Here is a 12,695-nt window from a genome sequence, read left to right as displayed (position 1 = left end):
TAAAATGTGTTGAGTGCATCGTTAAATAAAACCTTCGTTCCTTCCTTCTTATCCTGCGAAGGTTGTAATGGAGATATATTTTATATAGTAGGGATAGAAATTTTTGGTATATGTAATTACTCGTTAAACAGAGTATAAGCAAAATATTGTGAAAATATCTCAAATTTACCAATATACAACAATTTAGAATTTTATTCATGTATATGGGCGACCCCCCCCCCCCCCCCCCCCGAAGCAAATGGTCCGCTTTCAGAACTAAAACGTACAGATTTATACATATATGGCGTTTCTGGTGATGCAAAAACAAATAGAAAAAGGGTCCACTTGGTTCACATTCGAACCCCACCCCACCCCACCCCAGGTCCAGATCACGCTACGCCCCTGATGTATAGGCTTTACTTATAGCATGATAGTGTTTATCAATCTGTGTCAAGTGCCTGTGGCTATTCTGTTTGGTTACTTATTGTTAAATGTGCAATCTCCAGTATATGTTTTACACTTTACTTTAAAGGTATAATGTGGTGTTTCTGTCACAAAGAAATCTTTGTTATGGCGCTATGGAACTGAATGCAACCACAGTTAACATGGGGTATGGGGGGGGGGGGGGGGCTTCCCCAGAAAAACAGAGTTACGTTTAGGGTTAAGGTTAAAGATATATATATATATATATATACACACACACACACACACATGCAAAAACATAACACTCACAAGGAGCAGGTACAAAAACAATAACAATTACATATATGGTTAACAACTAATAGGCCATACAATTATTTGCATGCAAGTAGTTAACTTAATGAGACCGTCTAGATGATCGGGTTTTCAGATTTTTATAAACGTATTTGCTCGTTAAAGGGGCAATATCTTTTAATTAAAACTTACAATTGCTGGCTCAGAATTTAAATGTGTACAGCTGGGCCTAGCTTGAATACTCTAGACATTTAGACGGTTATGATCACTCTCTGACGTCGAAGATATAGAGGATACTCCCCGAGTGTCTTGAGATATCATAATTTATGAGTTGATAAAAGTATGAAAGCCGAGGCTTGCCGAGGATTTTTATACTTTTATCAACGAGTGCTAATAAATTATGATATCACAAGACACGAGGGGTATTCTTTTTATCATCCATTATCATTCTTTGCGACAATTTATTTGGCAGCGGTAGACTCGTTAACTAGTAGAACAACAGTTGCGTGACGTCACTAATGACGCTGAATAGCGCTGAAACATGCACAGTGACGCAACAAAAGAAGCGATATCCCCAAAGGAAAATATCACAGGAGATATAGCAAATTATAGTGCCAGCGATATCGCCTACAAAAGCCTTTAATGGATGATAAAAATTTACAGCGAAAACTCGGAATGGATAACACTTTCTACAGTGACGATAACACTTTCTACTTTCTACAGTGACGATAACACTTTCTACAGTGACGATAACACATTTTAGAGTGGAATTTTCACACACACATTTTTTGGCACCTTCCTACGCCACTGGAATGGATGTAATTATGTTGGGTTGGTGGTTGTTTTTAGATGTACATAAAGAAGAAAAAAAGACATTAAATTGTTATTAAAGGTTAAAGTGGCCATTTGTAAGGTCTAGATTCTGGTATGCACGACAACAGAAAGAAAGAAAGAAATGTTTTATTTAACGACGCACTCAACTCATTTTATTTACATGCACCATCCCACAGACAGGATAACACATACCACTGCCTTTGATATACCAGTTGTGGTGCACTGGCTGGGGCGAGAAATAGCCCAATGGCCTCGCAGGATAAAGCCGATATCTTAAGACAGTAACCAGTTATTCCTTATATACAATAACAGTGGTGGATCCCGAAAATCCATTTAGAGGGGGCCCCATGACTTGAGGCGGAATTCCAAGGGAACTTTGGGGGAGGTATGGAGGGGGATTGTAAAAAAAGCGAAATTTAATATATAATAAAATTATAACTACGTGTGTGTGTGTGTATGTGTGTGTGTGTGTATGTGTGTGTATGTGTATGTGTGTGTATGTGTGTGTATGTGTGTGTGTATGTGTGTGTATGTGTGTGTGTGTGTATGTGTGTATGTGTATCTGTGTCTGTGTGTGTCTGTGTGTGTGTATGTGTGTGTGTGTATGTGTGTGTGTGTATGTGTCTGTATATGTATGTGTGTGTATGTGTGTATGTGTGTGTGTATGTGTGTGTGTGTGTGTGTGTGTGTGTGTGTATGTGTGTGTGTGTATGTGTGTGTGTCTGTGTGTGTCTGTATGTGTGTGTGTATGTGTGTCTGTGTGTGTATATGTGTGTGTGTATGTGTGTGTGTATGTGTATGTGTGTATGTGTGTGTGTATATGTGTGTGTATGTGTGTGTGTGTGTATGTGTGTGTATGTGTGCGTGTTCGAATATGAACCAAGTTGGACCCTTTTTCTATTTTGTTTTTGCACCACTAGAAACTCCATTTGTATAAACGTGTATGCTTTAGCTCTGAAAGTGGACCATTTGCTTCAGCGGGGGTGGGGTTGGGAAGGTCGTCCGAACACCCCAGTCTACGCCCCTGGGTGCTAATGATAATATTCAAAGCCGTTTTTATTAAAGGGACATTCCTGAGTTTGCTGCACGTTTTAAGATGTTATCGACTAACAAAGACTTTTTAAGGATTGTAATTACATATCAAATATATTTTTCTGCATAAAATATTAATAGCTGTATATTAAACGTGTTTCTGGTCGTTCTAATATTTGTACTGTTTAAATTTCATTTTATTTCCAAAAATATACTTTTTCATACGTACTAAATTATTTGAAGACAAAATCCAGTTTCGGCTTCTTACACATTTTAAGATGACCAGAAACACATTGAATATACAGACATTGACATTCTAAATCTGAAAATATATTTAATATGTAAGTTTAATCGTAGAAATATTTTATTAGTCGAAAATATCTTACAATGCGGCAAACTCAGGAATGTCTCTTTAATGTTGGGAATCAGCTGGAATTCCATCATCAATCATCAGATATAATCGGTTTACACGAACCAATCAAAGTTCATTAACACAATCGGTTAGAATTATATGTCCATAAGAAGGATTAGAATTAGAAGGAAATATTTTATTTAACGACGCACGCAACACATTTTATTTACGGTTATATGGCGTCGGACATATCGTTAAGGACCACACAGATACTGAGGGAGGAAACCCGGTGTCGCCACTTCATGGGCTACTCTTTTCGATTAGCAGCAAGGGATCTTTTATATGCACCATCCCATAGACAGGATAGCACATACCACGGCCGTTGATGTATCAGTCGTGGTGCACTGGCTGGAGCGAAAAATAGCCCAATGGGCCCACTGACGGGGATCAATCCCAAACCGACCGCGCATCAAGCGAGCGCTTTACCACTGGGCTACGTCTCGCCCTGATTAGAATTATAAGGACCAGGCATCTGTTGTCGTGTACACCAGAATCTAGACCTTACAAATGACCATCCAGATACCGACTCCAAACCCTGAGTGAGTGCTCCGCAAGGCTCAATGGGTAGGTGTAAACCACTTTGCACCGACCAGTGATCCATAACTGGTTCAACAAAGGCCATGGTTTGTGCTATCCTGCATGTGGGAAGCGCAAATAAAAGATCCCTTGCTGCTAATCGAAAATAGTAACCCATGAAGTGGCGGCAGGACGTTTCCCCTCTCACTATATGTGTGGTCCTTAACCATATGTCTGACGCCATATGACCGTAAATAAAATGTGTTGAGTGCATCGTTAAATAAAACATTCCTTCCTTCCTTCTTATCCTGCGAAGGTTGTAATGGAGATATATTTTATATAGTAGGGATAGAAATTTTTGGTATATGTAATTACTCGTTAAACAGAGTATAAGCAAAATATTGTGAAAATATCTCAAATTTACCAATATACAACAATTTAGAATTTTATTCATGTATATGGGCGACCCCCCCCCCCCCCCCCCCCCCCAAAAGCGAATGGTCCGCTTTCAGAACTAAAACGTACAGATTTATACATATATGGCGTTTCTGGTGATGCAAAAACAAATAGAAAAAGGGTCCACTTGGTTCACATTCGAACCCCACCCCACCCCACCCCAGGTCCAGATCACGCTACGCCCCTGATGTATAGGCTTTACTTATAGCATGATAGTGTTTATCAATCTGTGTCAAGTGCCTGTGGCTATTCTGTTTGGTTACTTATCGTTAAAGGTGCAATCTCCAGTATATGTTTTACACTTTACTTTAAAGCTATAATGTGGTGTTTCTGTCACAAAGAAATCTTTGTTATGGCGCTATGGAACTGAATGCAACCACAGTCAACATGGGGTATGGCGGGGGGGGGGGGGGGGGGGGGGGGGAGTTACGTTTAGGGTTAAGGTTAAAGTTAGGGTTAAGGTTAAAGATATATATATATATATATATATATATATATAGACACACACACACACACACATGCAAAAAACATTTGGGTATGGTGCCGTACCTGTTTTACCCTCTGGCAGAAACCCTGTACGTATTGTACATAACACTCACAAGGAGCAGGTACAAAAACAATAACAATTACATGTATGTACATTACATAGTAAAACATATATGGTTAACAACTAATAGGCCATACAATTATTTGCATGCAAGTAGTTAACTTAATGAGACCGTCTAGATGATCGGGTTTTCAGATTTTTATAAACGTATTTGCTCGTTAAAGGGGCAATATCTTTTAATTAAAACTTACAATTGCTGGCTCAGAATTTAAATGTGTGTACAGCTGGGCCTAGCTTGAATACTCTAGACATTTAGACGGTTATGATCACTCTCTGACGTCGAAGATATAGAGGATACTCCCCGAGTGTCTTGAGATATCATAATTTATGAGTTGATAAAAGTATGAAAGCCGAGGCTTGCCGAGGATTTTTATACTTTTATCAACGAGTGCTAATAAATTATGATATCACAAGACACGAGGGGTATTCTTTTTATCATCCATTATCATTCTTTGCGACAATTTATTTGGCAGCGGTAGACTCGTTAACTAGTAGAACAACAGTTGCGTGACGTCACTAATGACGCTGAATAGCGCTGAAACATGCACAGTGACGCAAACAAAAGAAGCGATATCCCCAAAGGAAATATCACAGGAGATATAGCAAAATTATAGTGCCAGCGATATCTCCTACAAAAAGCCTTTAATGGATGATAAAAATTTACAGCGAAAACTCGGAATGGATAACACTTTCTACAGTGACGATAACACTTTCTACTTTCTACAGTGACGATACCACTTTCTACAGTGACGATAACACATTTTAGAGTGAAATTTTCACACACACATTTTTTGGCACCTTCCTACGCCACTGGAATGGATGTAATTATGTTGGGTTGGTGGTTGTTTTTAGATGTACATAAAGAAGAAAAAAAGACATTAAATAGTTATTAAAGGTTAAAGTGGCCATTTGTAAGGTCTAGATTCTGGTATGCACGACAACAGAAAGAAAGAAAGAAATGTTTTATTTAACGACGCACTCAACACATTTTATTTACATGCACCATCCCACAGACAGGATAACACATACCACTGCCTTTGATATACCAGTTGTGGTGCACTGGCTGGGGCGAGAAATAGCCCAATGGCCTCGCAGGATAAAGCCGATATCTTAAGACAGTAACCAGTTATTCCTTATATACAATAACAGTGGTGGATCCTGAAAATCCATTTAGAGGGGGCCCCATGACTTGAGGCGGAATTCCAAGGTAACTTTGGGGGAGGTATGGAGGGGGATTGTAAAAAAAGCGAAATTTAATATATAATAAAATTATAACTGCCCTCCCCCACGATCCGCAACTGAATAATTTTGTGTCAAGTGCTTGTGAGAATAGCCTACTTCTTTATAGTGGACTCCAGATCGTTGGCCCCGTTATACGCCTTGAGGATCTCGACCAGCTGTCTGTTGGTCTTCAGCGGGAACTCCTGGCCAGTGAGGTTGATGAAGTATCGCCACTTCTTGTACCGCCACAGGTCCTTCATACACACCAGCTCCGGCTCCAGCACCGTGTACGTGCCCCACTGCACGTCCACCGAGCGAGACGCCAAGAACACGTTGTCAAAACAGGCCGATATTGACGTCATAGACTTTCTGACGTCAGAGTGCGCCTTGCTGTCTACGTGGATGCAGTAGACGTTCTGCGGCCGGTAGATGGCGCGCAAGAGACGTTCGGTCTGCTCGACGTCTTTGAACATGAGGATGCTGAAAGCGATAGGGAAATTCTCCTCTTCCGGTGTTAAAGAGGAAGTGACGTAACCCCGTTTCTGTTTGAAGCTTTTACAGTTCAGTGTGTCCTCCACGTAGAGGTCAGGTGACCTTGAAGTTTTATTGTATCCCGCCATTATCTCCCTTGTTTTATTCTGCTCTTCCTGATTTCCATCAAATAGTGCGCGACAGTTTACTTTTTCGACTTTTATTTCACCAAAAGGATAGCTTTTCCGCTTTTCTAGTACGAATTGCAACTTCAACTTTTCAACTGTTGACTGGTCAATTTCAATTTCAAAGACGTCACTAGAAGCTTTCGTGTCTTTATCTAAATATCGCCCGAATAAGCGGAATGTATCGTTTCTGTACAAAACCTCGTAAGCTTTAAATTTGACACGTGACCGCCTCAGTGACGCCATCTGATGTGAAACAGCGCCCATCGGTCCATAGGTTGTGAGGATAAACAGCGTCACAACCGTCACAATTATTACAGAAATGAGGATATATTTGAAAGACGCCAGCTTGCCGAAGACAGACAATTTGGACGACATTCTGAGCCGACGCGTCCATCCGTGAACATAGGTGAACACTACCCTGGAAGGTGTCTGTAAAGAAAAAGACCAAAAAGAAAAAATTACATTTTGATATATTCAATTTCTTTATTGACTTTGAGCTGAAAGCTCATCAGTACAGAATAATGATATATACATACAGGTAAACAGTGGTGATGTACATACATTGATAGAATTATATTATACGAGCTGTGGAGAGTGCATAAAAAACCCTATTAAATACAGCTGTTTCTAAAATTTGCAGCAAGATATAAATATTGACCTAAATTGCGCATTTGCTTAATATTATGTACAGTAAGCAGCTGAATAAATTTAAAGACAGAAGGCTTTTTCCAATAATATGGCTTAATAAGTGAAATTCTTAAATTGTTATATAATGGACAAACCAATATAAAATGATATTCATCTTCAATTTCATCAGCACATTTAAAACATTTTCTTTCTGATTTATCAATATTGTATATCTGCCAGTTTCAATGGCTAGACTATGGGCTTATAGGCGACTATTTAGTAAATTTTTTTCTAAAATGTACAGGAAGGTATTTACTAAGGTAGTATTGCAGACCATATATGTTACCATCAATGAAATATCTATAATAAAAACATTTTGGAGAGACGTGGATCTGACCTCTAGTTACCTGTTGTGCTTGATCTACCAGTCTTTGCTTAATGACAGGTAAGTTTAGAAGCATCAATATGTTGATTTAGCCATAACTCCAAAATATAACCTAGTCAGTTCATATTTGACCATAATAAGCCCAATTTGTTTCATTTTGAACCTCAACACAAATCATATAGATGTAAGTAATAATTTTTAATAATGCAATTATCAGTTTAAAATTTTGTACAATACTTTATCATACTGAATATTCTATTGACTCGAATAATGGTACACGACCCAGTTCAGCATATATCAGGGAATTATTAGTGGATTGGTTTACACCTAGTAATTTTTACAAAATCGAGGTGAAGCTTTTCTTATTGTGTGTCCCCTTTGTGGAAACCCCAAACTTCAGAGGCATAACAGATACTAGTAGTGATATAAAACAGTCGAACAATATCAAAGTTTCAATATATTTAAGTATAAAGATTTTGTATTGGAACACGACCTGCAAACGTTGCGTTTTTTCCCCTTGATCTGCTAGATGTTTTTCAGCAAAACTGTGAACTTGTTTATTCTAATGCAAATGAAACCCAAATAGGGGAATTTATCCACTATTTCTAAAACTTTATGGTTATAAAACCATTTTTTTTTCCCCCCATTTTTAATTTTTCCAAGCATTTCTAAAAAATCATTACTTTTGACTTTTCTAAGTTAACTCCCATACCCCATTGGTTTGAATATTCATATAAGCAGTCCAACATTTGCTGTAAACCATCAACAGACCTCAGAAAAATCCAATCATCTGCATACAACAATAAAAATAGAGTAATATCTTTACATTCATATGATAAAAAACCCTTTTCTATAAAGGTAACCTTCTAAACATTAATAAAAAAGGAAAATAAAAATAGGTGATAACACTTCGCCTTGCATTAAACCCAAATTGTTGGCAAAATAATCTGATATATAACCTTATATGTTTATACAACTACGCACATTGGGATACAGTGAATAAATAACAGTTAAAAGTTTTTCCTTTGACACCAGCCTTAATGAGTTTATGAAGTCAATACTTTTTTGACGATCAATAGAGTCAAAAGCCTTTTAAAAATCAACAAATGCACAATATAACCTCTTTTTACGAAGACCAAAGTTTTTGTAAAAATAGCATGTAATGAGAATATGGCATCAACGGGTTCCTCTTCTTGGCTGGAATCCGAATGTGCATCAGAGATTATATCATTAGCCGAAGACCATGAAAGCAGTCTTTCATTTAAAATATGAGTAAATAATTTACCTAGGTTACTAACTAAACTAATAGCACGATAATTGTTAAGATCAGATATGTCACCTTTCTTAAGGATATGGACAATTACAGCTGAAGACCATCCTTTAGGAAAATAACCAGTAGCTAAAATACAATTAAACATCTTATGTAATATAGGGAGAAAACAGCATTTGTATTCGATAAAATATTCGTTAATAAGAAAATCAGGACCATGTGCTTTAGATCGTTTCAATTTGCCTATAGCGTTTTCAGTTTCCGTGATAGTGATATCTTTGTCCAGTTCTACAAACACAGGTTGATCAATGTTGTCAAAAGAGTCAATATTTATAACATCTGGGCCTTCTATTTCACCACTAAAAGCTAATGATTTAAAATGTTCATAAAAAGTATATTATACTCGTGTATTATTCTCGCCAAGTTTCACGCTGAATCATTGTTTTAAAGATATAAATTTATATTTTCTGCATTAAAGGGACATTCCTGAGTTTGCTGCAATTTTTAAGATGTTATCGACTAAGAGAGACTTTTTAGCGATTGTAATTACATATCAAATATATTTTTCTGCATAAAATATTAGAAGCTGTATATTAAACGTGTTTCTGATTGTTCTAATATTTGTATTAGGTTGAATTTAATTTTATTTCTTAAAATATTTTTTTTTTCGTACGTACGAAATTATTTGAAGACCAAATCCAGTTTGGGCTTCTTACAAATATTAAGACGACCAGAAACACATTGAATATACAGACACTGATATTGTAAACAAGAAAATATATTTAATATGTAATTTAATCGTAGAAATATTTTATTAGTCGGAAACATCTTGCAAAAAGTAAAGTTTGTTTTAGTTAACGACGCCACTAGAGCACATCGATTTTTTTATCTTATCATCGGCTGTTGGACGTCAAACATATGGTCATTCTGACACTGGTTGTTTTTTTAGAGGAAACCCGCTGTCGCCACATAGGCTACTCTTTTACGACAGGCAGCAAGGGATCTTTTATTTGCGCTTCCCACAGGCAGGATAGCACAAACCATGGCCTTTGTTGAACCAGTTATGGATCACTGGTCGGTGCAAGTGGTTTACACCTACCCATTGAGCCTTGCGGAGCACTCACTCGGGGTTTGGAGTCAGTATCTGGATTAAAAATCCCATGCCTCGACTGGGATCTGAACCCAGTACCTACCAGCCTGTAGACCGATGGCCTAATCGGAAAGAGTAGCTCATGTAATGGCGACAGCGGGTTTCCTCTCAAAATCTGTGTGGTCCTTAACCATATGTCTGACGCCATATAACCGTACATAAAATGTGTTGAGTGCATCGTTAAATAAAACATTTCTTTCTTTCTTTCGTAGTCGTATCATCGCAAGTAATACATTCGGAAATCTTCGTATATATTCGGGATTCGCCGGTAGGTAACTGGTTTTCTACTTTATGCCAACGATATGTTTGCGTGCTACATTAGAAAAAAAAGTTGACAGAGATCCCAATCTATGTTAATCACGTGCTCAGCTTTTCATTTTTTGTTTTAGTTATTGACACGATTGTAATGTTTTGTTACAAACTTTTACTTCGCTTTTAAATAAAGTGTTTAATAAGGTTTTATAACTATTTAGATATCATTTACTATGATAATATATACTTCGACCGTTTGGCGAAAACATTTTTGCGGTCTGTTTCCGTGGTGATCATATTATCGATCTTGTAATGATATTTATATCCGCGAAATCGAAGGCGAAGTGGATTTCGTCTATGCGCTTAACAAAGCGACGTTTAGCGGTTTACAGCGACTTATTTCGCCACAGTTGTCCCTTAGCACGACTATTACTGATCTGTTTATATCAAGATTGGGGGGCGGGGGGACCGTATAAAATGTATTTTAGTCGCCAAACGAAAAGAAAAAGATCGCTTTATAGAGGTTTGCGATATATGTGACCTGCTACCATCTGGGCGGGACGTAGGCCAGTGGTATTTTAGCACTCGCTCGATGTGCGGTCGGTCTTGGATCGATCCCCATCGGTGGGTCCATTGGACTATTTCGAAGAAAATGTTTTATTTAACGACGCACTCAACACATTTTATTTACGGCTATATGGCGTGAGACATATGGTTAAGGACCACACAGATACTGAGAGAGGAAACCCGCTGTCGCCACTTCATGGGCTACTCTTTTCGATTAGCAGCAAGGGATCTTTTATATGCACCATCCCACAGACAGGGTAGTACATACCACGGCCTTTGATATACCAGTCGTGGTGCACTAGCTGGAACGAGAAATATCCCAATAGGCCCATCGAGGGGAATCGATCTCAGACCCACCGCGCATCGAGCGAGCGCTTTACCACTGGGCTACGTCCCCCCCCCCCCCACCCCAAGGTAATGAAAGGTAAGAGACTAATTTATCGTAGATGCCAGGTTTACATTACTTAATGACGTCACTGACTGTAATTAAGGATTTTTTGTTATTTCTTTTACGTTCATCGGAGTATGAACGAAAAACCAGCATCCGCAAACTGTGATGAACGTAAAAGAAACAAACAATACTTATAATTAAATTTAAATTATACTTGCTAATAATAACACTATAACTTCATACTTCATTTTGAATTATTTTTGGTCCATAAACAATAACGCTCAATAAAACAACTTATCCATTTAAAATTACGTCTTCAGGTAGCCTATGATGTTCCCTACGTATTTTTTTTACGTTCATCGAGTAATGAATGAATGAATGAATGAATGTTTAACGAGACCCCAGCACAACAATACATATCGGCTATTGGGTGTCACAAATGGTAATCGTTCATCGAGAAATGAACAGAATCCCGTTGCTACGTCTGGACTAATGGGATGACGTTTCATGTAACGGAACTTTAATTATTGAAAATTCTCAGGAAAATCAGTTATGGTTTGTTTCAGACCCCCCCCCCCCCCCCCAACCCCCACCCCCAAAAGAAAGAAAGAAGAAAAGAAAAAACCCAGCAAAAAACCCCAAAACAACCCCACCCCTCAAAAAAAAAACCCCAACAACAACAAAAAAAACCCCAAACAAACCAACCAATAACAACAAAAACCCAGCTGAAATTAGAATAGGAATAATCTTACTGTGTTTTCCGATGTGCGGACGTATATCTTATTATCAATGATTTTACTGTCACAAAAATTCAGTTTTATTGGCTCCACTGACGCGTTGCCATTGAAACTCAATTTGCGACAGTAAAACCACCGATATATAGGTCTCCTACGTCCGCAAATCTGAAAACACAACAGAGTTATTTCCAAGTTTAATAAACTTCTAGATGAGATACTAAGGCAAAATCATGCAAACTATCAATTTAATTTTTGTTTACTTACTTCTAAACCACTAAAGCATTTTTTTCCCTCCAACAAAAACGGGCTGTATTTTAGGACTACATTTTTCTACATCCCCGCTGGACTCCAGGCGGGAAGATGCGACTGTGACGTAGTAATAGCTATTGATCCGCTAGCCGGTCTTTGCACAGACGACAAAAGCCGAGTAGTGGGCATCGATTACATGGAAGACTGTGGAGAAATGTTTTAACAGAGAAATAAGTCGTGTTAGTTTGTCATGCCTGTGCGCGAGCGAGACGTCGCGTTATTCTGACGTCACCAACATCACGACGCAGTGTAGCGCGAGTCACTTCTAGCCCTCCCCATATTGATATGCAAATATCAACAGGGGATGGGCTAGAAGTGGCTCGAGCTAGACGCAACCCAGCTTCTTATTATATACACTTATAGACATGCACACACACCCGTTTACATATTGTAATTAGATGTGCAGATTTTACCAGGCGCGTTTGCAGGGTGTGTGGGGATGAACCCCTCGCTATAATCTTCACTCGCCACTGTCTAAACACCCCTCTGGTGAATTATCTCGGCACCCGCGCCTGTTCCATCCCTTTCTATTAGTCTTCCTAATCTACCTCTCTCCCTCTCTCTCCATCTCTCCTCT

The 12,695-nt window shown here is 38.4% G+C and overlaps 1 protein-coding gene across 1 annotated transcript in view; it reads right to left on the bottom strand.

Moving 5' to 3' along the window:
• The window catches only part of LOC121386880 (beta-1,3-galactosyl-O-glycosyl-glycoprotein beta-1,6-N-acetylglucosaminyltransferase-like), a 52,556-nt gene that overhangs the window by 5,406 nt on the left and 34,455 nt on the right, over positions 1-12,695 (bottom strand). Inside the window, exon 2 of the mRNA XM_041517912.1 lies at positions 5,889-6,859. Within this exon, the coding sequence (XP_041373846.1) occupies positions 5,889-6,805 (917 nt within the window). The 5' untranslated portion in view covers positions 6,806-6,859. The remainder of the gene's footprint in view (positions 1-5,888; positions 6,860-12,695) is intronic.

Source organism: Gigantopelta aegis, chromosome 12, assembly GCF_016097555.1.
Source record: "Gigantopelta aegis isolate Gae_Host chromosome 12, Gae_host_genome, whole genome shotgun sequence".
In the NCBI taxonomy this organism is placed as follows: Eukaryota; Metazoa; Mollusca; class Gastropoda; order Neomphalida; family Peltospiridae; genus Gigantopelta; species Gigantopelta aegis.
Note: the sequence above shows the minus strand (reverse complement) of the source record. Positions and strands in the feature narration are given on the sequence as shown.